Source organism: Phalaenopsis equestris, unplaced genomic scaffold (genome assembly GCF_001263595.1).
Source record: "Phalaenopsis equestris unplaced genomic scaffold, ASM126359v1 Scaffold001247, whole genome shotgun sequence".
Classification (NCBI taxonomy): Eukaryota; Viridiplantae; Streptophyta; class Magnoliopsida; order Asparagales; family Orchidaceae; genus Phalaenopsis; species Phalaenopsis equestris.
Window position 1 is genome coordinate 77,951 of NW_018165686.1, and position 24,183 is coordinate 102,133.

Here is a 24,183-nt window from a genome sequence, read left to right on the forward strand (position 1 = left end):
AGTTGCACAAGTTGTGATAACGTCTGCATGCAATAAAGGTTGAAGTTCGGAGTAGCATGAGATGTAATAACGCCCATAGACCACTGAGGCCGGAGTTAGGAGCAGAAAAAATTGTGATAACATTTGTTGGTTGCTGAGGTTTAAATTGGAAGTTGTACGAGCTCTGATAATGTTCGTAAGCCACATACGCCATAGTTTAGAGCTAGACGAGCTGTGATAATGTTCATAGGCCACAGTGGTCAGAGTTGGGAGCATCGTGAGTTGTGATAACGTTTGTAGGCCATAGGGGCTGACGTTGGAAGTCGCATGAGCTGATAACGTCTTTAGCCATAGGGCTGACAGTTGGAAGCAACATTAGATGTGATAATGTATGATGCCACATGGACTAGAGTTGGGAGTTACATAAGTTGAGATAACGTTTGTAGGCCGTAGGGGTTGGAGTTGGAAGCCGCACGAGCTGTGATATTATCCGTAGACCATAAAGATCGAAGTTGGGAGCCACATGAGTTGTGAACCATGTAGGTAGTAGTTTTCATGTAAACCGTAGTGGTGGACAACAATGTGAGAGCTTCATAAGTCTGAATAAAGCCAATGTATCTTCAAGTATGATGGTTCTAAGTGTGACTATGAGGTGTGTTGTTATATCGTCTTTCGGGTGCGTTGTTGCACCGTATTCGAGTTGCATTACTACCACGTCCGGTGCTTTGTTAATGCACAATATACACTAGTATTTCGCGGCGCATCTCGTAATTCAATTCCATATTCTCTTGGTCCTACTTTAGGTTCAATGTTGGGTAGAGCTATACTTATGGTGTCTCGGAGTGTCCTATCTGAAAATAAGAAAAAATCAGGACCATTCTATCGGACAACTCGGAGAGGTTCACTCAATTAAATGAAGTTCTACGAACATTTGAGTACCCTATTGATTTTAGGATTGAGTGATTTTAGAATCTTTGAATTCGTCTTGTTGAAACATTTACTTTTACTATAAATTTATCATATTTGAATTTATTTTACTTCGAATTTTCAAGTTTTGAAAAGTGGCTCAACAACTTCTTATTTGACTCGGATGAGACCAATTTCATGTTATCCATTAATTATTATTATTGAAAAGTGGCTCAACAACTTCTTATTTGACTCGGCCATTAATTTTTATTCGTTATCCATTAATTATTATTAGTGCTCCCACCCGAAACCATCGAGGAAAGGAAGGGAGACGTCGCGAAGGTAATCTCTGTTTTCCCTCTCGCCGCCCGTCGCCAAGGCAGGACGGTGAACGGGATTTAAAATTATTTAGGGTTTAAAGTTGTCATTTTTGTTGTATGGCAACCGGCTACCAAACAGCCTCCTTTTTGTCGATTTTGTTGTTTGACTGGATCCTGATCAAATACCGTTCAATTCTTGGTACCAAGCAGCAGGGCGCAACGGTGCAACCGGCCGGAGCTAGGAAAGAAGTCTTCGGGACTGTGGCGAGGAATTCGGTGAACGTGCTAGAAATCCCCACGCAGCGTTAAATCATTGCTGCACCCTCATCTCGCAATATGGATGCGGAGATGGAGATCTCCCAGCCTCCGGAGAGCGATCAATTTTCGGGGGACGACATTGCCGCCGATATTCTCGCCAGGTTCCAGAATTCCCCGCAGGAGGGACACCATAACATCTGTGCCACAGTCGGCGCGATTTCTCAGGCCCTCAAGGAGCAGGGTCTGGCACTCACCCCCGTCGCATATTTTGCCGCCGCCGTGGCCTCCTTTATCCGACTCAGCGTTGATCCACGTACCGCGGGTGGCGATCCAGATGTCTCAGCTCTGCTTTCGTTCATCTCCATCATCCTCCCCAGGGTTTCCCCTGCCGTTCTGAAGAACAAAGGGGCTATTTTTTCTGAAAGCTTAGTTCGGGTTCTGGGATGCGGATCGCTTCCTGTGAGTGGGCGGATTGCAGCGCTTCAGTGTATATCGCATATGCTCGTAGTTGGTGACAAGTCGAATTGTTCCACTGTATCACAATTATATGGAATTCTTCTGAACCGCGTCACAGATGAGAACTCCAAGGTATTGCGCTGAAGCTTTCGGTTTATGGTAAATTTATTTTTTGAGAAATGTGTCTCTTTTCTCAAAAATCAGCGAAAAATGCCCCCTGAACACTTATTATGTTGGTCAATGAACATATATTTCCAAGCTGATAAATAATTGACGCCATGTTTGATCATCTATTGATGCTCAAGTGCAAAGGAATGAGCTTTATAATCTGAATCTTTTTCTGCTCGGTTTCTTGATTTCTTTTGGCTCAGGGGAAAATTGGAATATAGGAGCTTTAAGCTGGTTAGTTTAAAAAAATTGTTATGAAGCGTCTTAGTTTTTATTGTGATTTAAAATGAACTGCTTTTGTGCAGTGTACAACATATGTGAAGTGTGAGATCTGCCTTTGAATTCTCTCATCCTTGTTCTGTTATTCTACTTGACACAATTTCCCGAAACAGTTTATTGACATATGTTAGATGACTGAAAACTTGAAAGTATGTAGAAAATTATTTCAACATGTAACTTGACCACTAAGGAACTACAGTGTTTGCAACATGTAACTTGACCACTAAGGAACTACAGTGTTGTTTACAACATCAAGAATGCTTCTATTTGAATTCTCTCTTTTGACCTTGTTGTTTTTCAAATATCCGAAAGCAACAATTTTTTCCATTTGGAATTTACTGAAGACTTTCTTCTGAATTTATGAGATCCGTATCATGGAAACAAGGAAAAAAACTTTATGAACTTTGCCGGTACTTTTGCAAAAATAAAGATTTTTAACCAGCTAACGATGATAATTGGATTCATTCTCAATTGGATGCAACCCAAAGTCAGAGCAGAAAGAAGTGAATAGCTAGTTTTTAGTTGGAAAAACATAAGCTAATTGGTTCTAAGACTACAGTAGAACCTAATTCTTCCACAACAAAATTTTTCATCCTCATTAGGAAGATGATTTTGGGATGCAACAATCGTCATCAAAGCGGGATTTGTCTCCTTTTGTCTTAATTGTAGAGCAAGCTACCTATTCATGTTGCCCTAATTAATGATATCTCAAATTCAATGAAAACAGAAATGTGGATTGATCTCTTATTATTTTATGTCTCAATTTCTTGTTTTTTAATTTTCCTTTAGCAATGTATGATTGGTGCATGGAATCTTATAGTCTATGGGTTCTTACCTTTTTTTTTAATGCATAATCACACACACCATGTCAAATTCATAGTCACAAATTTCTAATTTAGGCAATTATTCATAAATTTTAAAAAAATTGAAAATACATAATTCCACTCAAATGATAATGAACTATTTTCTAATAGAGTTTTCTCATTTTATCAACATAATAAAAGAATCAATCATCGGATCGAAAGTCATTTTATAGTTGAAAATTAGTTGTATCAAATTTGAAAATTAGATCTTATAATCAAACATATTATGTATACATGACTTGAAAGAATACCATTCACTCAAATACCTATCGAATTAGAGTAGAAATCAACATAAAATAGTTTTTATTTGCTTTAAGCCTTCTTTTTTATTATCTCAAATCTTTTGTTAATTTATATAAATAAAGATAAATAAGAACACGGAGTGGCAATCTCATCCCAAACCGATAAGGGTCCCTAAAGTATTTTAGAGGTAACCGTGATAAAATTTTGTATCCCACAATAAACTAAAATTTTAGGCTAAAAACTTAGTCGATGAAAACTATAAGAGTAACAATAGCATGGAAATTCTGTGACAACAAGTGACTAATGAATGGACCTTGACATATTTGCTTTGTTTGTAGAGAAATTCATGAATCATCAGTTGTATACTTGTCTTTCTACTTTATATAATATTTTTGTTGCACTTTATTAGTAATGATTATGATCTATATTTAAAATAGCTTTAAAAATGAGATTATTATGAAATTCATAGTAATTGTGCAAGTGCTATATTGGATGCGAATTTTGATCGAGGAGATATAAACTTATAATAAATCTAAGGCGTTTGTTCATGATTAATGATATAAACTCAAATTTGATACTACAAAAATTAGAATAATACCTAAGTTTTTTTGAGATTTTAGCCTAGCATTCATTACAATATGCTGTATTACTTTATGTGGTTAAAATTTTCTTTATTGGGTGCCTTTCAGGATTTAAATAAACCATTACTTTATCTCATTGTTTGATAGACTTACAATTATCATTATTATATATTAGTTTTTTTGTCACTATTTTCATGAAAATCTTGTTAATGAGTAATGACTAATTAATGATGCAATATATTATAATGAATGCAATGTCAATGCTAAAATGCTATATGCTTCATAATTAATACTAATAAATACACTACAATGAAATCTCGAAGACGGATAGGATGAAGAAAAAAACAAAAAATCTTTTTTTTTAAAGTTTGATAGACTTTTATTTTTATGACAAAGAAACTACACTAATATGTTATTTTATCCATTTGGACAACAATCTCTTTTAAAAAATCTAACTTAATTGGTTTAAAGATAAGTCATGATGAATGATTCACTTGAGTTCAACCATATATTTGGAGATTTGAAGTTCATGTTTTATTGAAGTTGGTTGTCATGATCGAACCCTTAGATATGGGCGAGGTGTGCTTTCTAAACTAGTTTTTTTGGGTATGCATATAAATGAAGAAACCAAAGACCAAAAATTCAATTAATGTCAATTTGATTATTTATAATAGGAATAATTTATGTAGATAATTCCTCGATAGTTACATTACTTGATTGCTCAATCGATCCCCTTTTTTTCCACTGATATAAATGATGTTTCTTAGTTGCTTTTTGGTTTGTTGAAAATGAAATATAATGCAAAAGGATTGCAGAGAACTCAGAACACAGCGTACTCTGAAAATTCTAAAGCTGTTTCATTGTTTGTAAAATAAATGCAGAGGAATATTTTTTTTGTTTTGGTTAGATGTATGCAGAGTAAAGTAAAAGTAATATATTTTGAATACTTATGAGATGTTTGGTTGTGTATAAATTGGATGTAGTGTTTTTATTTTTTATATTAACTACTTATCTATCATATACTTTTTTTAATATTACATGTTCAATAATTAAATATTCTTTTTTATTTATATAATGTGTGTTTTCCTATACCGTGATGGTTATATTTTAAAAATGAATAATTAAATTAAAAAGGCTTCTGTGTATTTACTTGATTATATAAAGGGGCTCTTTCTCCCACTTTTTTTGCTGTGATTTTCTTATGAGAGTCTTCGGTTGCTAATGTTTTCTTATGGGAGCTTTCCTTTGCTGATGTTTTGCTATTGGAGTCTTTTTAAATTTTGTTTTTAGAGATTTATGTTTTAGTTTTGCAGTTTTTCAGATTTTAGGTTTCTGTGTGAAGTTGTTGGCCCTAAAAATAAGGCCCAAGTCAGTGGTGTTTCGGCTGTATCTTCCAAGATGTTTTATATCCATTCCAATCTCCTCTCCTCCGTACTTCCTAAACCTTCCAACCACTATTTTCCTCTCCAGACCTCCCTATCGGCCTCTCCTAGCACCGCCGCACTTCCCCTTCCTTTCTCTTACTATCCAGCTCTCCCTCCCACCACTCAACGCCTGTTCTCCCTCCACTTGCCATCGGCCTTGCTGTCTAGCCTTCCCTGCCACCCCAAGTGCATCCTAACGACCCATGACAACCATCCTCTTTACTATCAAGTTTGTTTCCCTATCAACCCGCACCCTTCTCCCCCATTACCTATAGATTTCCCAACCACCCCACGCTTCCTAACCCCAAATAAGCCACCCACCAACCACAACCACCACCCCTCCAATCTACCCTCCGACTTCAACCCTTCCCCTTTACCCCGACCCTTTTAGTGACGCCACCACCACCCTCGAATCTCCTCTTCCGGTCCTAATCGGAGATTAGTTTGTGTTTGTATTTATTTCTGGTTTGTGTTGTGTTGTAGCCCTTTTTTATATTAAATTAAGTTTGCTTTTGTATTTCTGTCGAGTTTCTATCTAGTTCCAGTATTATTTAGTATCAGAGCCAGCCTAATCCTATTCCTATTATGGGGTTTCCTAGCATCCGTCTATTTCTAAACTATAGTCCCCAAATCCTAAATCTCCCTTTTTGGTTTTCAAAATTAGCAAACCAAAGGAACTTTTCCGCACCCACCATAAATCTCATACACCCTCTCTCACCTCCACCAAATAATTTTCTTTCCACAACCAAAGTCTTAACCCCACCAAAATTTTTCTTTCTCATTCCTTAATCCCTAGCCATGCCATTATGGAGAAATATGCTTGAGCCTACTTAGGAAGAGATACAACAAGAGCTCTGTTGCCTTCAACAGAGGATTGCGGAAATTGAAGAGTGGGCACAGGAAGAGGTTACCCTCGACCCAGATCTGGAAAGTTGAAGGAGAGAAATAGAAGAAAATTTGAATCTTTTCCATATGGATAATTGCAACAATGGAGAAGACATGCAAGAGCGTTTCAAAATCCAGTATCAGAGGAGGCCTAAAGTGGGATCTCTAAATCCCTCCCAGAGAGAGAATTCCAAGAGATGTCATTTGGAGGATATAGAGACTAGAATAAAGGTGGATTTACGAGAGTTTGGGGGAGGCATGGATTAGGATGAATTCATTGATTAGCTGCAAGCAGTTGTGCGAATCTTCGAGTATAAAGATGTGTCAGAAGATAAACAGATCAAACTAGTTGCTATTTAGTTGAAGAAGAGTGTCTCCTTATGGCGGGAGAACATACAATGAGAGAGAAAATGTGAAGGCAACAGTAAGATTATCAAGTGGGAGAAGATAAAGAAAGCCATGCAGAAGAAATATTTTCCCCCTCATTATCGTCACGGCATTTTTCTGAAACTCCACGATTCGCAACAACGATATCTTTCAATGGAGGAGTTCACAGTCCAGTTCGACCAGTTACAACTGAAGTGCGCGCTGACAAAGCTAGAGGAGCATACACTAACCAATACCTTGGCCTTGAAGCCTATTATTAGTAATATTGTGTAGCTCCAGCCTAACTGGACGCCTTGGGATGTCCAAACGCTAGCCTTGTAGGTGGAGGAGCAGAAGTAGAGCAGTGAGTAGACATCCTTCAAGCGGCAACCGTCGGGCAGTAGTCACCCTCAATTGCCACGATCGACAAGGGTATCTCAGGAGAAAATAGCATGCCCGAACAATGGAATGACACTTCCGATCAGAGCGGGAAGAAGCAGGAGAAATGTTGCTCCAACACTGTACCGGTCAGGAAGTGTTTCAGATACTATGGTTATGATCACATAGCCTGCAACTGTCCCACAAGTAGGGTAGTCACACTTATTGATCAGGGCACCGTGGAAGAGGTTAGCAATGAGGAAAATGTTGAGGAACAGGGTGAAGTGTACCAACTTTCACTAGATGAAGGAGAGACACTCGTGATTCGACAGGTCTTGCAGACTGAGGACATGGGGGATCCGCAGTGGCTTCACCACAACATTTTCTAAACCCGCTACATTATGAAGAAAAATACGTGCAATTTTTTCATAGACGGTGGGACCAACAAGAACGTAACATCAACTCAGATGGTAGAGAAATTAAAACTTACAACTCAGAGACATTCCTAGCCGTATTCACTGATGTGGCTGAAGAAAGAGAATTGGGTCAACATCGACCGAAGATGTTTTGTAGAGTTTTCGATCAGAGGCCAATTGCAGGATTACATATGGTGTAATGTGGTCCCTATGGATGCATGCCAACTTGTGTTGGGAAGTCCATGACGGTTTAACTGAAGGACTCAACAGGATGAATTCAGAACACATATTCCTTCACCAAGGATGCAAAACACATCGTTCTACTTCCTCCGGTTGAGCCTGGGATCACATGAGCCCTTACCAGCAGAGTGACATCACTGACACCAATTTTAGTGATGCCACCAGATGAGAGGAATGAAACACCCACTCTAAATACATGACAGATACAACCAAGAATATTTCAAGGTTTCAAGGTCGACACTGTACCAACAACACCACCGTCGTGCGGGAAGGTTCAAGTTACTCTCATCACATGCCCGGTTGAATCGACCATAGGTTACTTTGGGAAGATTCAACAATACTTGTGAGGCTCATAGTCTCAGGAGAATAGATCGATATCGACATGTGCTCGCAAGTGAGGAAGACTTCTGTGATGCTTCAAGGGATAGTATGGTCGACAATGGGATCCAAGTGTCAGTAGGGTTGTAAACAAGAACCAGAAGATTCGACGAATGAGATCGAAATCCCCCAACCTTGGGAAACTAATGCAGGTGCGGGAAAATGGCAGATGTGGGTGCAGGAACCAATCGACTGTACTGGTTGGCATAAGGCTCCGGTCCAGGCCCCAATTGGACTGGGTGGGCTATAGGGGGGCGACAATGCCGCCCTTCCCTTTTCCCACTTTCATTTTCTGTGATTTCTTTGTGGGAGCCTTCCTTTGCTATTATTTCCTTATGAGAGATTTCCTTTGTTGTTATTTCCGTATTGGAGTTTTTGTAAATGTTGTTATCTGATAATTAAGGTTTAGTTTTACAGTGTTTCGGATTTCAAATTTCTATGTGAAGTTGTTTTCCCTGTCTAGGGCTGTACCCTCCGAGATAGTGGTGTTCTGGCCGTTTCTTCCTCTGAGATGGTGTTGTATCTTTTCCAATCTCCTCTCTTCCCACTCCCCACTCCCCAACCCTCCTAGCATCCGGTTTTCCCCTCTAGGCCTCCCTACCGGGCTCTCCCAGCATCGACCGCATTTCCCCCGCCCTTTTCCCTGTTGTACAACTCTCCCTCCCACCTTCCAGCCGCCTGTTCCCCCTCTCCCCGTTGTTCAGCCTTGCTGGCCACCCCAAGTGCATCCTACCGACCACTGACAGTTGTTCTCTTTGTTGTCCGGTTCGTTTCGCTATCAACCCACACCCTTCTCCCCCATTACCTGCAGCTTCCCCGTCCGCCCCATGCTTCCAAACCCCAAATCTGCCATCCACCACCCTTTCAATCTACCCTCCAACTTCAATCTTTCGCCTTTCCTCCTTACCTTTTTGCCGACGCCACCACTGCCCTTGGATCTCCTCTTCCGGTTCCAGCTGGAGATTAGTTTGTGTTTGTATTTCTTTTCTGGTTTGTATCGTGTCGTGGTCCTATTTCTATATTAATAAAAGTTTGCTTTTGTGTTTCGCTGAGTTCCTACCTAGTTCCGCTGAGTTCCTACCTAATTCCGATATCAATATTGCAACTCTTAAAAGGAAGAAGCCTGATTTGGAGTTATTTGAGGCATTTCAAGGGATTCTTAAGCCTTTGGTTATGTCCAATAAGTTCATACTTATGAGGGGAGGTGTTCTGAATTCCAGTTTCACTGAAATGCATTGGATAAAACTGTTAAAACAGTAATTTTGGAAGTGTATAACTGGGTTAGACTTTAGAATGCAATATTGGGATCTTAAGATTTTGCTAGCAAATAAAGAAGTGAAAAGAACAATCATTTCTAGCTAAAGAATAGCAGCTCTCCCCTCATACATCTCCAAGAATAGCAGACTGAATCACTAAAGTCTACAACAGTAGTAGAATATCATGCATAAGAAAATGATGGGGGCATTTAATGCATTCTACCCTATGTAGCGCTGGCACGTCTAAAAATGTGTCATACCCGTATCAGACATCGACACTTGTCTGACAAGCCCCGACACTTCTCCGACATTACCAAATACGTATGAATTTTTTTCAAGCCCGAACATGTTCGGGACACACCTCAACACTGCATCGTACATGAGTTTAATTTGATTTTGAGAACTTGGGACATGAGAATTAGAAAATTATAAATATACGTATAGCCTTAATTTTACCTCATTGTCAAAACCACTCCATCTCTCGTCATGTTGAAGCTCTCTCTAACATTCGTCAAAATCGAGTATCACAAGTGTATCTAATATTCGTCGGAGTCGGGTATTAGTAATTCCCTTTTTGTAATTATAGAATTTTTAAAATTTTAGCAAATAAGTTGGATGAATTCTTTTGAAACATATTATATCTAATTTAAAAAATTTATTTTCATAAACATGAGATTTTATAATATAAATTAAATTTGTGAAGATAAATTTATTCTTACATAATTTGTGTAGTGATATTTTTAATAAAGAACAATGGAAAAATATATAGTTTTTATTAGTAATTAATTAAATATAAAAACATGTTCATGATGTGTCATATCTTATCTTTTTCAATTATGTTGTGTACGTGTCCTCGTGTTCTTGTACGTGCTTCATAGATTCTACTTATTTCCTATGTATTTACATATCTAACATCTAAATTTTGTTTTTTTTATGTTTATATCACCTAAAACTTTCATATCACATAAAAACACCACTATTTTAATTTTAAAAGTTGAAGTAAACCCTTTCATGCATGGAAAAAGTGATATGTATGTAAAAATTAAAATTTAGGTGTTAGATATGTAAATACATGGGAATTGAGTCATATGTATTTAAATCTTCCTAAAAAAAGTACATGGCGGCACAGTCAATCAAAAACATCTTGCATTTCATATTCAACTCACTATTGCTAAGTTTATGGAAAAGTTGATAAACCATTTACTTCACAGGCAATTGAAAAATTCAAAAAACAACAAGGCAATGAGAAGTAAACCGTAGATATTGGTATAGATTGACCCTATCCTATCGGTTTGGAATTGATGTTCTATTAACAAGCTCAACTAAATGGGACATGAAATAGTTTTTCTAAACTGAACAAAACATTCCCATCTTATACAACTATTAAACCATCCAAATTCGCTACATTCAAAATACCAAAAACACTTATGGATGAATAAAATATGTTAAACATTAAAAAATACCAAAACACACCAAAAGAAAAGTTTAAATGTTAGATATGTAAACACGTAAGTACATGTAACCAAAATTTTACAAGATCTTATGTTTCTCTTAAAATGAGGCCAAACTTAAAAATGAATAAATTACATACATACCATTGAAGTCTCATGTTTTTACCTATCTAAATCCTAAACTTTGCTTTTTAGATTTATACCACCAAAATATTGTTAAATACATGAGAACCAGGATTTTACTAGATCTTATGTTTCTCTTAAAATGAGGCCATAATGCCTTTGGAATATGGATTTACGGGATTTAGGAAAGCTAAGTGTGTGAAGGCAGGTGAGAGGAAGGAGAAAGAAGATTTCAAATGTTACCTTCTTCAATGGTTTCGGATGGGAGCATGGAAGGAGGAGAACGTTGGGAATTTTGGTGGCCTCTTCATGCCAAAATCCCGTTGCTGCTCTGTACGCCACAATCCGGTCATTGCTTTCCAGTTAGCCTTGGGTAGGAGTGGAACGGAAGGAGGAGAATGATGGAATATCATCTCTATACGTCGCAATCCTGTTATTGCTTTGCTTCTAGCCTCGGGTAGGAACGGAACTAAAGTAGGAGAACGATGGGAGTTTCACAGGTCTATGGGAGTTTCACAGGTCTATGCACGCCAAGATCCAATCATTGCTTTCTTGACTATCTTGAATTGTGGCTGTATCATGAGGGCTCGGTCACAACGGCGATGATTATGGATGAAACCCAGAGAGAGGGTAGGCAAGGGTCCTGCAGGAGAGAGGGTAGGCAAGGGTTTCCTGCAGGCGAGAGGCAATAGAAATCGCGCAATGGGAAACAAGATCAGGTTTCACAGGACTTGTTTTCACTTCAATTCTAGCAGAATTACTTCACACGTAAACGTAGCTTCACGCTAAACTTTAAATGCCCTTTAAATTCACTACACTTTTATTTTACAGCATACCAAACATTAAATATTTGAAAGTTCATGTAATTACTTTACAACACACCACTAAAACTGTAAACTAAACGTTCCTTAATGTTTCATCTATGACATAATCTTCACATTGAAGAATAAATTAATTTCTATCAGAAGTTCAGGTTTAGATATGATTAATGCTCTTTGATTTCATATTCAAATTCTTACTTTTGCAATATCAGTTTAGGTGCTTGAACATATTGTAATGCAGGTTTAGGTTCAAATTTAATAAAATATGACACCGATTTATTTTGTAATTATAAATCTTTATTAACATCTAACTTATTGTCAAATAATATTCATGAACAATAGTATGATCAAATAAACCATAAATGATTTTTATCTTATTAAACGTTTTGACAGTTTTTAAATGGGATTGTAATTGATTTTTCTTAAGAATATAAAATGCACGTGCAATATTCCTAACATGTGATTGTACATTGTAATATTCCACTACCTCGAATGTTTTGTATAAAGCTTCATCTAATATGCTTGGAGAATAATAGCTTAATCATTTATAATTTTGTATAGTTTAGAATTAATTTGGAGAATTGTAATACATTGGGAATAAATTGGTCATATATGAATAGTTGGGAGACTGTTGTGGAGTTCAACCATTTGGACACTTGTTCGTCCATTGTAGATGAAGATTGAAAATACACAAAATTTTGGCAAAATATTTTTTAACATTTACCCATTGATCTCACATTGAAATTATGGATCATAAAAGAACCACACGTTTGATTGAAACTGATGCAACAATCAGAGACTAGGTTGCTCCAAATATAATCGAATTCAATCACATAATCCATTTGGTGACTAAAAATTAGATACTAAGATTAAGAAAGAAAAGAGATTAAATATAAAATCATGCGCTTAGGCCAATCTAAAGATACAACACCCCCATAGTTTTGAAAGGCTAGAAAACTGTCCATCAACCGAATATCGATTGATCAAAATTGAAATCATACTAATTTTTTTGAACAGCTGCTTTGTATAATTACAATGTCTCATCTCAAAAGGATAATTGCCTTGAAATCCTGCATGGATAACGTCTTCATGTTGTTATTTGATATAAAAGAAACCTGTGTGTATTTTTTTATTGTAATTTTCTTCAAATGCTTATCTCCGTAGTGCTTTTTTTTTCAACTAATGTCTTTATGTGGTTAAAATTCTTTTTGATTAATTATTTTTTTCATGTAATTGTCCTACACATTCCGTCATCCTTTATTGGAGAACATTTACTTGCATGATATATTGCATATCTACCCAAAGCCTATTTGACAATGACTTCCAGTTAATTTGCAGGCATGCTAATGTGCTTTATGGAATTGTTTGCAGGTGAGAAAGCAGTCTTGTTCCTGTTTACATGATGTTCTGCAAAGTTTCCAAGGATCGACAGTATTGTTAGCAGCAAGTGAAGGGATTACCTCTGCTCTCGAGAGATTTCTACTGCTCTGTGGATCAAATCCCCCTAATTCAGCTACAGGGGATGAGCCCAATGGAGCTAGAGAAGTTCTATTTATTTTAGATGCTTTAAAGGATTGCATTGACCTCCTTTCAGTAAAATCTACCAACATTATTCTGAAATGCTGCAAATATTTATTGGATTTGCGACAATCGAGTGTCACTAGGAGTATTATGAAGACTTTGCAGACTTTATGCTCTAGACAGGCTTCAAACTTTTCTCTGGAGTTCTTACTTGAGTTATTGTGCTCTTTGGCTCACGATATGCCTGAAAAGGAGAAATCAGCAGATGGATTAGCTTCTGTAGCACGCCTGCTAAGTTTGGGAACGGAAAGAGTATTTAATTTAAACAGGAGTATATGCATTTTGAAGCTTCCAATAATGTTTAATTCTCTTGGAGGTTAGCTTTTCATGTGATTTTTCTAGTTATCTTTTGGATGAACTATCTTTTTGACTTATTTCTTTTATTGTTAGAAATTTTGGCTGGCGAGCATGATGAAGCTATTTTTGCTGCGGCAGAGGCACTGAAGAGTTTAATATATTCTTGCATTGATGAGGAGTTGATTAAGCAGGGAATTGAACAGATAAATCTGAATCATGGAGGAGGAATAAGGAAGTCTGGTCCTACAATTATTGAAAAGATATGTGCTATTATAGAAGGTTTTCTTGATTTCAGATACAGTGCAGTTTGGAATTCGGCTTTTCAGGTCATCGCTGCTGGATTTGATCAACTAGGTATTGTTTTTCTTTGGTACTTTTTCATCCGTGTCACTCCTTATAATTAGTGTAAGCCAATTTAGTGAGAAAAATATTATGAGAAAATAGTGCAAGCAGAGATACCAATTTTTTATTGAGAAAAAGTTGGTTTTACACTGTTCTGTACATCAGAGATATTCTATCTGAGGTTCTTTATCAGTCTAATGTGGGCCCTGATACCAATTTTTTTAATTCTTTTCGGCAGGGAATTATTCAGCAGAGCTGATGGGGGGCATCGTGAAGAACCTTGCTGAAATACAAAGTCTTCCTGATGATGAATTTTCTTATAAAAAGCAGGTCTGCTTACATTGTTTCGATTCAAATGTATATAAGTGATATCTTTATCTCCGATTTTTTCTTGCTATACGGTTCTTGGTGTCACACCCTGCCTGCCTGCCTGAGCTAGAAGAAACTGGTCGAAAACCCAACAGGAGGATGTGAGCTGAAAATTAAGAAACAAATCAAATCAATTCAAACAGGGCACAATTTGATTTATCCACCAATAAATATGTTCAAAGCATCTAAATTTAAATATTCATACAAATCTATGTACTAAAATATAAAATAGATTATAATCACAGTTGAATTAATTAAATGATCCCAAACTTCATCATATCTAAATATTATGCCTGAAGTATGAGTCTAAACGCTCAACTGAGCATAGCAGGCAACTTGAAGTTTATAAGTTACTTATTGGCTAAACAACATTCAAAGGAGCTTAATATTGATTCACATATTATTGTAATAAATATGCACATTCCACGTAGGCACAAACAATAATTATCAAGAGTATTATTACCTGCATGACCATTATTATATATTTTTCAGGTACAGATTTGGAAAAATAAATTTACTACATTGTACAAAGTTAACATGCTTATGATAAATAGTATAACTACAGAGTCAATTGAATATATATATTAATTGATGCAATAACAAAGCAAGATTAAGCTATGCATCACATTCCATAATAAATTTAAAAGCAATAAAAATATACTAAAGATAGTAAGTGATACAACCCTAACAAAGAAGGGTACATTCATCCCTTACTCAGTATAGAGTCAACTACCAACAAAAACCACGTTCAGCCTAGCATTCCAATAACAATGCAAACCTTATCGCTTGAGGCATGGTTGTCCAATTTATATATATATGTATATATATATAAAATAAATCACACATTTAAGGCATTATATATCAATTGATTAAGCCACCACAAAGATCAATTTTATACAATTTTGTAATTAGTGATTTCTATGGTTTCCTTTAATTTATGCTTTAATAATTAACCCTTAAAGATCACAAATTATTAATGGTTTCCAATATAAAAGAGTATCTTTTATATGGTTTAATCAAATCCTTAGCTCCCTTTGTAAGTTTTGATTCTTATACTATCTATTAAAAATATTTATATAGGATCTGTAAATCTATATTTGTAAATTAATTTCTCTCAACAAATAAAAGGCTTCTCTTATGCTATGAAAATAGATTTCTCCAACATAGACTATCGTTAATCATAAGTTATAAAATTAATTTAGACAAATATATAATCCTCAAAATCTTTTTATGTATCTAGATTTTATTGAAGGGAAGCAAATCTCTTTAGCAGTAACCCAAATATGCGAAAATGAATCTAAGATTAATGTTGTAATGGCATAATTTAATCCCCGAAAAAAAAACAATATGCGATCACAGGTTGAAAGTTTACTTTATTAAACGTCTAACTGAGAAAATTGGGAAATATTTATCCACTTTTCTACCGAAGCCTTTGCTCCATTGGCCTCATTGTAGCTGTCGAAGCCATCCAAGGCATAAACCACTCAGCTAAGAAATCCTCTTATTTTGCTCATCAATGCTCAAGGTGCAAGTGCTGTTCATTGCTCGACTCCCAATTGAAGGAATCCTTATTCGTGGCTCTCTCTCCCCTCTCCCTTAATCTCACACTCTTTTCTCTTGCATCTGAAGCACTAGTTTGTCCCTTTCGCTCTTACATGATCTCTCACTCCTCTCTTGTGCTGTGCCCTACAACTTGTATCAGGATTAGGACATGTTGATGAGGCAGTGGGGAGGCCCAGTCGGGTTAATTGAACTGAATTGGCCCAGTCCAAGAAAGAAAAATTTTTTTTTTTTACACTTATCATGTGAAATAAATAACACGGGCCTTGACACCTAGGAAAGTTTATAAGCTTGGTAATTGTGACTGGAATTTTTCAAGAAACTTACTGGAGTACGCCTCTTTAATTTTTTCTTCCAGTTTTCTTTTATCAGAGCTATTTGTAGATCTGTTGGTTTGAGATATACATATGAATGGATGTCATAGCAGAAAAGTTATGTTTGAGCTCTTGGTTTACTTAGCTGAAAAAGGTTCGGTCAATTATTACCAGTAGCCTTTTATGATTGATTTTATTTTGCAGGCACTTTTCTATTTGCAGAACTTAGGTTAATGAGCTGCTTTATCTTTAGATTAGGGTATTTAAAGATCTATATTGTATTTATAGACAGGCCCTGATCTTTATAGAAATTTTAGATTGAGGAAGTTTCTATTTGAGGTAATTGATCCATCACGAAAGATGCAGAAACAACATTATCAACAATCATCTGAAAATTTAATGGGACAATTGCAAGATTTAATTAATTATTTATTTACTTCTATTTATTATGCCTAAGTTCTGCAAGTAGAAAAGTGCATCATATGGCTCAAGAAAAATAATTAGCTTTTGATAAGAGTACTACCGATCTTGTGCATCATTGTTCTGTAACTTCTGCTGTTAAAAGCTAATGGTATATTCTGTTTTGGAGAAAAAAAAAAGTTGTTTTTATAGCAGAATTGACGGGAAATAATCTATTAATCTGATCATCTGTTAGATATTGTGCCATGAGTGCATCAGCTTTGATGATATTCTTTACTGTCGACTTGATGAAGGCTGATACTTCGGATTTAAGACATTTCCTAAGGCCAGAATTTACATTATGTTACTTTTATAAATTTTAGTTAATTTTGTGAGCTGGTGGTACATATACGATAGTACATGTATGTAATATTCGATAGTTTTCATTTAGATTTGATATTTAGTTGTACTTTTTTGTAAGTTTGAAGAGTTCAATTAATTTATAATTGCCGGAGAAAATCCATGTTTTATAACACTGCTTGACCCATGCAAATCTTGAAAAGATAAATTTTGTTAGGGTACATTAAATTTAATCCTGTTATTTCAGTTTCTGGCTTCATTCGGAGGTGCAACGAAGTATTTTTCTGATGAAGTATTACAAACTGTAAGAATTTCTTTTTTTTAAGGAGTTTCTTAATTCCTAAACCAAGGAGGTTCCCCAAATGCTTGGGATTTGTTGGTTTGGGTTTTCACACGACTGGCGGAATTTTGGTCTTCTAGTGTTTTTTGGTGGAAAACGAAAAATGTATTATTTACTATTAATGGTACTTCAATTTCAATCATAAACAGAATGCTCATCATTTTTTGTAATTAATGTATGAAATTTCTTCTGTCAAGAGTTTTTTTGGTTTACAAGTTATATTGAGACCAATGTTATCTTTTGCCAGTCCATTTATTGTTTTTTGGTCATATAGAACATGCAATTATTTCATTCTCAGATAGTTCTTACAAATGTGCCTTTTTTATTTATTCATTTTTATGTCTTTTTATTTTTTATACATGATTATTTTTAAAACCAACAATAGTAGTATTAAATTCTTCCAATATGCAGCTTTATGAATGCCTTGGCTCAGCGCTTGCTGCGATGGGCCCTGAGAAATTCTTATGCTTATTGCCGCTCAATCTGGAAGCAGAAGATGTTACTGATGGGAAGGTGTGGGTACTTCCTATTTTAAAGCAATACACAGTTGGCGCTGAATTGCATTTTTTCTCTCATCACATTTTGAAAAAGATTAAATTTTTGAAGCAGAAATCACTGAAGGTATCTACTTTATGAAGATTTACATACATGCCACAAAATTTCTATGTATTTACATATTCAACACCTAAACTTCAATTTTGACATACATTATACCTTATCTATGTATGCCAATTTGTATTTCACTTTTGAAAAGTTATAAGGGTGGAATTTTTTTATGTGATATGAAAATTTTGGATGCTATAGATGTAGAAAATAAAGTTTAGATATTAGATATGTAAATACATTGGATATGGATGGTATATAAGTAAATTCCCCTTACTTTTAATGGATTGTTTGATTAGTTTCATTTCCCAAAGTAATGGTGTTATGTAATCCTACAGCTGGAGAGAGAGGGACGCATTTTCTCAGCTCGTAATATAAAAGGCCTTATATATTCATTATGGTCCCTGTTCCCTTCCTTTTGCAACTATCCAGTTGACACAAATACTAGTTTTAAAGAAATGGAAGATATATTGTGTAGCACACTTCGTCAGGAATCTGAATTTCATGGGATCATCTGTTCGGGTCTCCAGGTGCATTTTATTTGATAGTTGTTCTATTTCATTTAGAGTGGAGTGTCAAAATGGTCCCTGACTTTTTAAGTGGGGCCATTTTAGTCCAGAGTTTGTAAAAGTGCTAAAATTGTCCCCAAACTGTTTTAACGGGGGCTAAAATAGTCCTCACTAGGGACTATTTCAATTCATATTAAAAGAGCCTGGGAACTAAATTGACATTTTTATAAACTTTGGGGCTAAAATAGCTCACTGCAAAGAGTCAAGGGACCATTTTGACTTTTTTCTCATTTTATTTACGATTGATCTGTTTGATTATAGGCTTTTCTAAATGCCTTTAATATGTATTTTTGACATTTAGATTCTCATACAACAAAATAAAAGTGCATCCCAGGAGGGATTTTACATATCAGATGAGGAGCTAAGTTTTCCTGTAAGGAAAGCTCAGGAAATTTACACAGCAAAGTTTGCACAAGAGAATTTAAACACCTTGGGATCATCTTTTAAATTTTTGTCAGTTTTGTCAGATGTTTTCTTGGAAGCGCCAAATGATAATGGTGGATGCTTGCAGGTACTTGTGATAACTTGTTTACTTTGATAATTGTATCGAGGTTTGGAGGCTATTACTCTAGCAATTCTTTCTTTAATGTATCTTTGATTCTGTTGGCAGCATATATCGATTACTGATTTTATTCGACTTATAGCTTTATTAGATAGTGGAACTATAATTTTCTTTGGAATAAAGTGTCAAAGTAGTCCCTGGATTAGTTTCAAAGCTTATAAAAATGCCAAATTTGTCCACAAATTCTTTAAATCGACATTTTTATAGACTTTGGGACTAATGGGACTAAAATGACTCCCTGTAAAGAGTCAGGGGACTATTTTTTGACATTTTCTTTGTTTTTCTTTTCATTTTGTTTTCATTTGGTCTGTATTGTGGGAAGTCTTTACATCCAATGAATTTGAGCTTAAGATGTTAATTTCTAACTCAGCATAAGTTTGCTATGTTTTTTTGTTAAGTTCTCTTAATCAGGAATGGCTAAATGCCTAATTTTTTATGCATTAATCCCTCATTTTTCTTTTGAGAAATTTACAAATTTAGCACAAAATTCTTTTTTATTTACATATCTAAGTTGGTGCTATTTGATGTGATATTAGAAATTTGAGTACTAAATGTGTAAATATGAAAGTTTAGGTGTGAGATATGTAAATACATGATATTTGTGTGCTAGGTATGTAAATTTCCCTTTGCTTTTTGAAGTGAACTAAAGTTCTGAATCTTTATGGGTTCATTGCATGGCAGTCTACCATCCATTTGTTCGCCTCTATATCAGATAGATCAGCCTTAAAAAAAATTTTCAGAAAAAATATGATAGAGCTACTGAAAGTAACCAAACAAGTTATCAAATTGAAGGAGTCCAAGGAGTCATCTTCCATGCAAGTTGACAATTTACCTGATGAGGCTTCACTAACACGAGCGAGGTAGTTTGTAATATTTGACTTTTGGTCCTGAATGATGTTCAATATGACTTAGTTATGCACATTTTAATGCCTGGTTACAGGGCTCTTAGACTAGAATTAGCAGCTATGCTTGTCCCTGGTTTGGATGAAGAAGAGATTGATCTGCTATTCAGCGCAACTAAACCTGCACTCCAGGTTAATATTGATGTATTTTTTGTCATATTTTCTGTATTCCTGAAATAATTAATATCTAACTTTCTATTCAATTCCAGGATGAAGAAGGGCTTATGCAGAAAAAAGCATATAAAATTCTTTCACTTATTCTTAAGGTAGTGACTTGTTATGATTATGAAAAGTTTCAGTATCTTCACTAAAGATTTTTAGTAGAAAATTTGACAATTTTTGTATTCATTAGGAGTCTGAAGGATTTTTGTCAAATAAGTTGGATGAGTTACTTAAGTTGATCATCACGGCAACAGCATCTTGTCATTTTTCTGCAAAACGCCACCGGCTTGACTGCTTATTTTATGTAATTGTTCATATTTCCAAGGTTGGTGTTTGTTAAAGTTTCTGCTTGGACTTCATGGCTATTTGTCCGTTAGTTGTTTCTTCAAAGAACATATTTTGTCCTTTTCAGGAAACTTCATCAGAGCAAAGGATGCGGGAATTTATTAGTGCATTTTTAACAGAAATACTGCTTGCACTGAAAGAGGTAGTCCCTCAGAAATTTATGAGATTTGCCCCAATTAAATTTATAAACCAGATCATTTCCCATGCTTTGTAAAAGCCCTGCTTTAAATTCTTGTTGTAAAAGAGCAGCTGTGCTTTATATCTGAAATATTATCGGATTCAATTTATGTTTTCCTTGAAAGCTTTTAATATGAAATGGTATTAAATATTAATTTAGATGTCTATAAGTTTATCCGTCAAGACTTTTTTTTTTTTTTGCAGACAAATAAAAAAACTAGAAATAAAGCATATGACTTATTGGTTGAAATTGGACATGCATGCGGAGATGAAGAACGCGGTGGGAAAACAGAGTACCTGCACCAATTTTTTAGTATGGTAATACTAATTGTGCATCTTTCATATGTTGTTCTTGAGTCAAAATCTCCAGGACTAGTTTCAAGGATTTGCTTTTTTTTTTTTGCTTGTCTGGAGATGAGCATGCTAATTCATTTGCGCATCAAAATTCTGAAAAAAATAAATCTTTCTTGATGTATCTGAAGATGTATATAAATTTCTTGATTTTGATCACTCATGAAAGCCATCTCCTGTAGGACTCTCCTCAATTTGATGAGAGGGACAAAGAATAGTTTCACTTGAAGTATATTAGTTTTTTTTAATTAAAGTTCTTGTAATGTTGTGTTAGGGCTTATTTAGATTTGGGTGAGATTTTCTGTGGGCTCAATCCTATTTTATTAATTACCCATCGCACTTATAGGGAGCAATCTAGATTATGGAGATTTCTTTGGTTCATAAACTGAAAATTTAGGCTTGAATTTATTTAATAGAGGTAAATTTGATCAAGATTTCATGATTCATTTTTCTTGGGTGTACCACCTTACTTGGTCTACCATTTTTAGAGGGATTTGGGTTGTAATGCTTTGATAGCTTGATTAGCAACTGCGGGTTGACTCATAGATAGCTCAATCAGACTTTGTTGAAAATCTATGCATGTTACAGATATATTGTCTATATTGATGCATGCTCATTTAATGATTGAGGGGTCAGTTGGGTTATATCAATATTGATGAATAGTTCAAAGGAACAAAATATAGCCGCTTACATTCTAATGGCACTGGATATGAGTTACAAAAGCATAGAGGCTTAGCATGACTATCTGTTTTGGTATGGTTCATATACCATATAGGGACAGACGCTGTAACGAAGCGGAGCGAAGCGGAGAGAAAGAATCTGTCCAAACCGGGAAGTTACGTTATATGGGTTGGGGCTATACGGTACAGGGGTAATTTGGGAATTACATATTGTACTGTAGGGCTTATTCTAGAATTATAAATAGACCTGTTTGTAATCCTAGGTCTTTGAGAGAGTTGGATCCTCTATTCTGTAACATCTTTTCTGAATATTGAAAGTAATACGCCTCTCTGCTCCCGAGGATGTAGGCATCTTTGCCGAACCTCGTTAAATCTCTGTGTTCTTATGGATTTATGTTTATTTGTGTCGATTACTGTTTTTCTTCGCCCTAATTTTCTCAACAAGTGGTATCAGAGACAGGTTCGAGGGCAAGGAAGAAAATTTTCATCGGCGGCGCAAGAAGAAAAAGTTTCGGCGGGTAGGGCTTCGGGAGAAAAGGATTCGCAGGCTTCGGACAGTAGAAACGTCGGCGAAGGATTCAACGGTTCGTGGCTTTCTCTCTCGCGATCGGTTCTGCGAAGGCCACAATGTTGACTTCGCGAAAGTTGGAATCGCGACTGTCGCAGATCGAGAACCCTGTCTCCTTCGCCTGAATCGCTGGAGGCGAAGAGGAAAGAAGCGGAGGATTGCGGGTTCGAAGGCGTGCTCCGGGCGGAACAGCGAAGGAATAGTTTTCGGCGGAGGCAGGCCGAAGGATCGCAGGATCGCGAGGAAGCTGCGGAGGTTTCGGGCCTGGAATTGCGCGGAGGTTCTCCTGGTTTCGGAGAAGGAGGAATCAAAGAATCTTTGATTTCTAAGGAATATTCCCTTTCATTTTTGGCTCCATTAAAGTTTCATCCGGCGAGGAATCAAAGGAAGGTTAAGAGCATTTAAGGGAAACTTAATTAAACCCTCCGCTACAGTCTAAGAGTCTGCTGTTTTGAAAATTGGAAAGGGGAGGCTGCTGCTGAAGGAAAAGGAAGGCACAGGAAATTGGAGGAATTCGAAAATTGGCAGGGAAGACTTCCAAATTTGATTCCTTTGCTGGAAGGAAGTCGGAGGGAATTAAGGAATTTCTATTTGTTGCAGGAAGCCGGAATTTGAATTACAGGGAAGTTTTTTGAATTTTGCTTAATTAAAGAAAAGTTTTCAAATTAAGCAAATTTAATTAAGAATTTCTTCTGCTGAATAAGGAGAATAAATAAAGGAAATATTTATTTCTTTTCTTGGAGGCGGAGAGAAATTTTTTTTTTCTTTTGCTTGAATATTTCAATTTTTTTTCCTTTTTTTTCAAAAAAAAGGAGGTTTAAGCAAGGATTTTTGCAGAGGAATTTTTTGCAGAAAAGTTTTGTTGCAGGATCAATTTTCAGTTTTTTTTTTCTTGGAAACTTAATTAAGAGAAACTTAATTAAGAAATCTTAATTAAGGGATTATTTAAAAAGATTTGTGGCTGAACCAAAGTACAATTTCTGGCTCAACAAGGAATTTTGCGGAGAAAAAAATTTGGAAGTACTTTCTGAATTTCCTTGGCTGGAGAAAGGAAATCTTGGCTACGGCGCAGAAGAATATAAGATTTTGCGGATTGTTCGCAAGGCAGACGGGCTCGCGGGAACGAACAGGTGCGAAGCAGTTTGGATAAAGGGCTGCGGCAGTTCGACGAGTAATGCTGCTTGGGGGGGTTCGCGGTAGGGGCGGTGTCGCGACTTCGAAGCGCGACAATTCATGAAACTTCGCGGCATTAGACGAGGTGGAGTTAACGAACATGAGTTCTTGTGCAGTTACCGCATACTGCGAACAGGAGCGTTTGAGAACAGAGGAGTTTGGTGTTGTTCGACCAGCAGAGTTTGCAAGTTCGTCGTAGGAGTTGCGACAGGTGGGGTTCGGTAGGGTGCTGACAAGCGAGCATACACGATTATTCGCGAACAGTGATTTCGTGAATGTATTTCGCGAAGGGTTTCGCTCACGGGACAACAGTTTAGCCGAGGTGCTGGCGGGAATAGGAAAAGTGCTTCAACCTACATTTTTACATAAGAAACTTCATGATACATTTCTTCTAAGGGGCCGAATATTCGCAAGGTGGAGATTTTCTCCTAAGGGGCAGGATATTCACAAGGTGGAGATATTTCTCCTAAAGAGCTGGATATTCGCAAGGTGGAGATTTTCTCCTAAAGGCCGAGATATTCGCAAGGTGGAGATTTTTCTCCTAAGGGATTGAATATTCGCAAGGTGGAGATTTTCTCCTAAAGGGCTGAATATTCGCCAAGGTGGAGAATTGTTAGGTATGACTCATAATACCAGAATTTGAAGTCTCTTGGAATGAAGAGAAGTCTCTTGGAATTGAAGAGATGTGTCTCTTGGAATTTAGTGGGTTGAGATCAGCGAGGGCGCAGCAGAAGCATG

At 36.2% G+C, this 24,183-nt stretch overlaps 1 protein-coding gene across 1 annotated transcript in view; it reads left to right on the plus strand.

Moving 5' to 3' along the window:
* Positions 1 to 1,158: 1,158 nt before the first annotated feature.
* Positions 1,159 to 24,183, plus strand: part of LOC110033649 (RRP12-like protein) — a 39,449-nt gene continuing 16,424 nt past the window's right edge. Inside the window, exons 1-14 of the mRNA XM_020737700.1 lie at positions 1,159 to 1,227; positions 1,416 to 2,051; positions 13,163 to 13,688; positions 13,763 to 14,023; positions 14,250 to 14,341; positions 17,765 to 17,974; positions 18,295 to 18,486; positions 18,827 to 19,036; positions 19,769 to 19,947; positions 20,028 to 20,121; positions 20,199 to 20,255; positions 20,342 to 20,476; positions 20,564 to 20,638; positions 20,878 to 20,991. Of these exons, the coding sequence (XP_020593359.1) occupies positions 1,542 to 2,051; positions 13,163 to 13,688; positions 13,763 to 14,023; positions 14,250 to 14,341; positions 17,765 to 17,974; positions 18,295 to 18,486; positions 18,827 to 19,036; positions 19,769 to 19,947; positions 20,028 to 20,121; positions 20,199 to 20,255; positions 20,342 to 20,476; positions 20,564 to 20,638; positions 20,878 to 20,991 (2,655 nt within the window). The 5' untranslated portion in view covers positions 1,159 to 1,227; positions 1,416 to 1,541. The remainder of the gene's footprint in view (positions 1,228 to 1,415; positions 2,052 to 13,162; positions 13,689 to 13,762; positions 14,024 to 14,249; positions 14,342 to 17,764; positions 17,975 to 18,294; positions 18,487 to 18,826; positions 19,037 to 19,768; positions 19,948 to 20,027; positions 20,122 to 20,198; positions 20,256 to 20,341; positions 20,477 to 20,563; positions 20,639 to 20,877; positions 20,992 to 24,183) is intronic.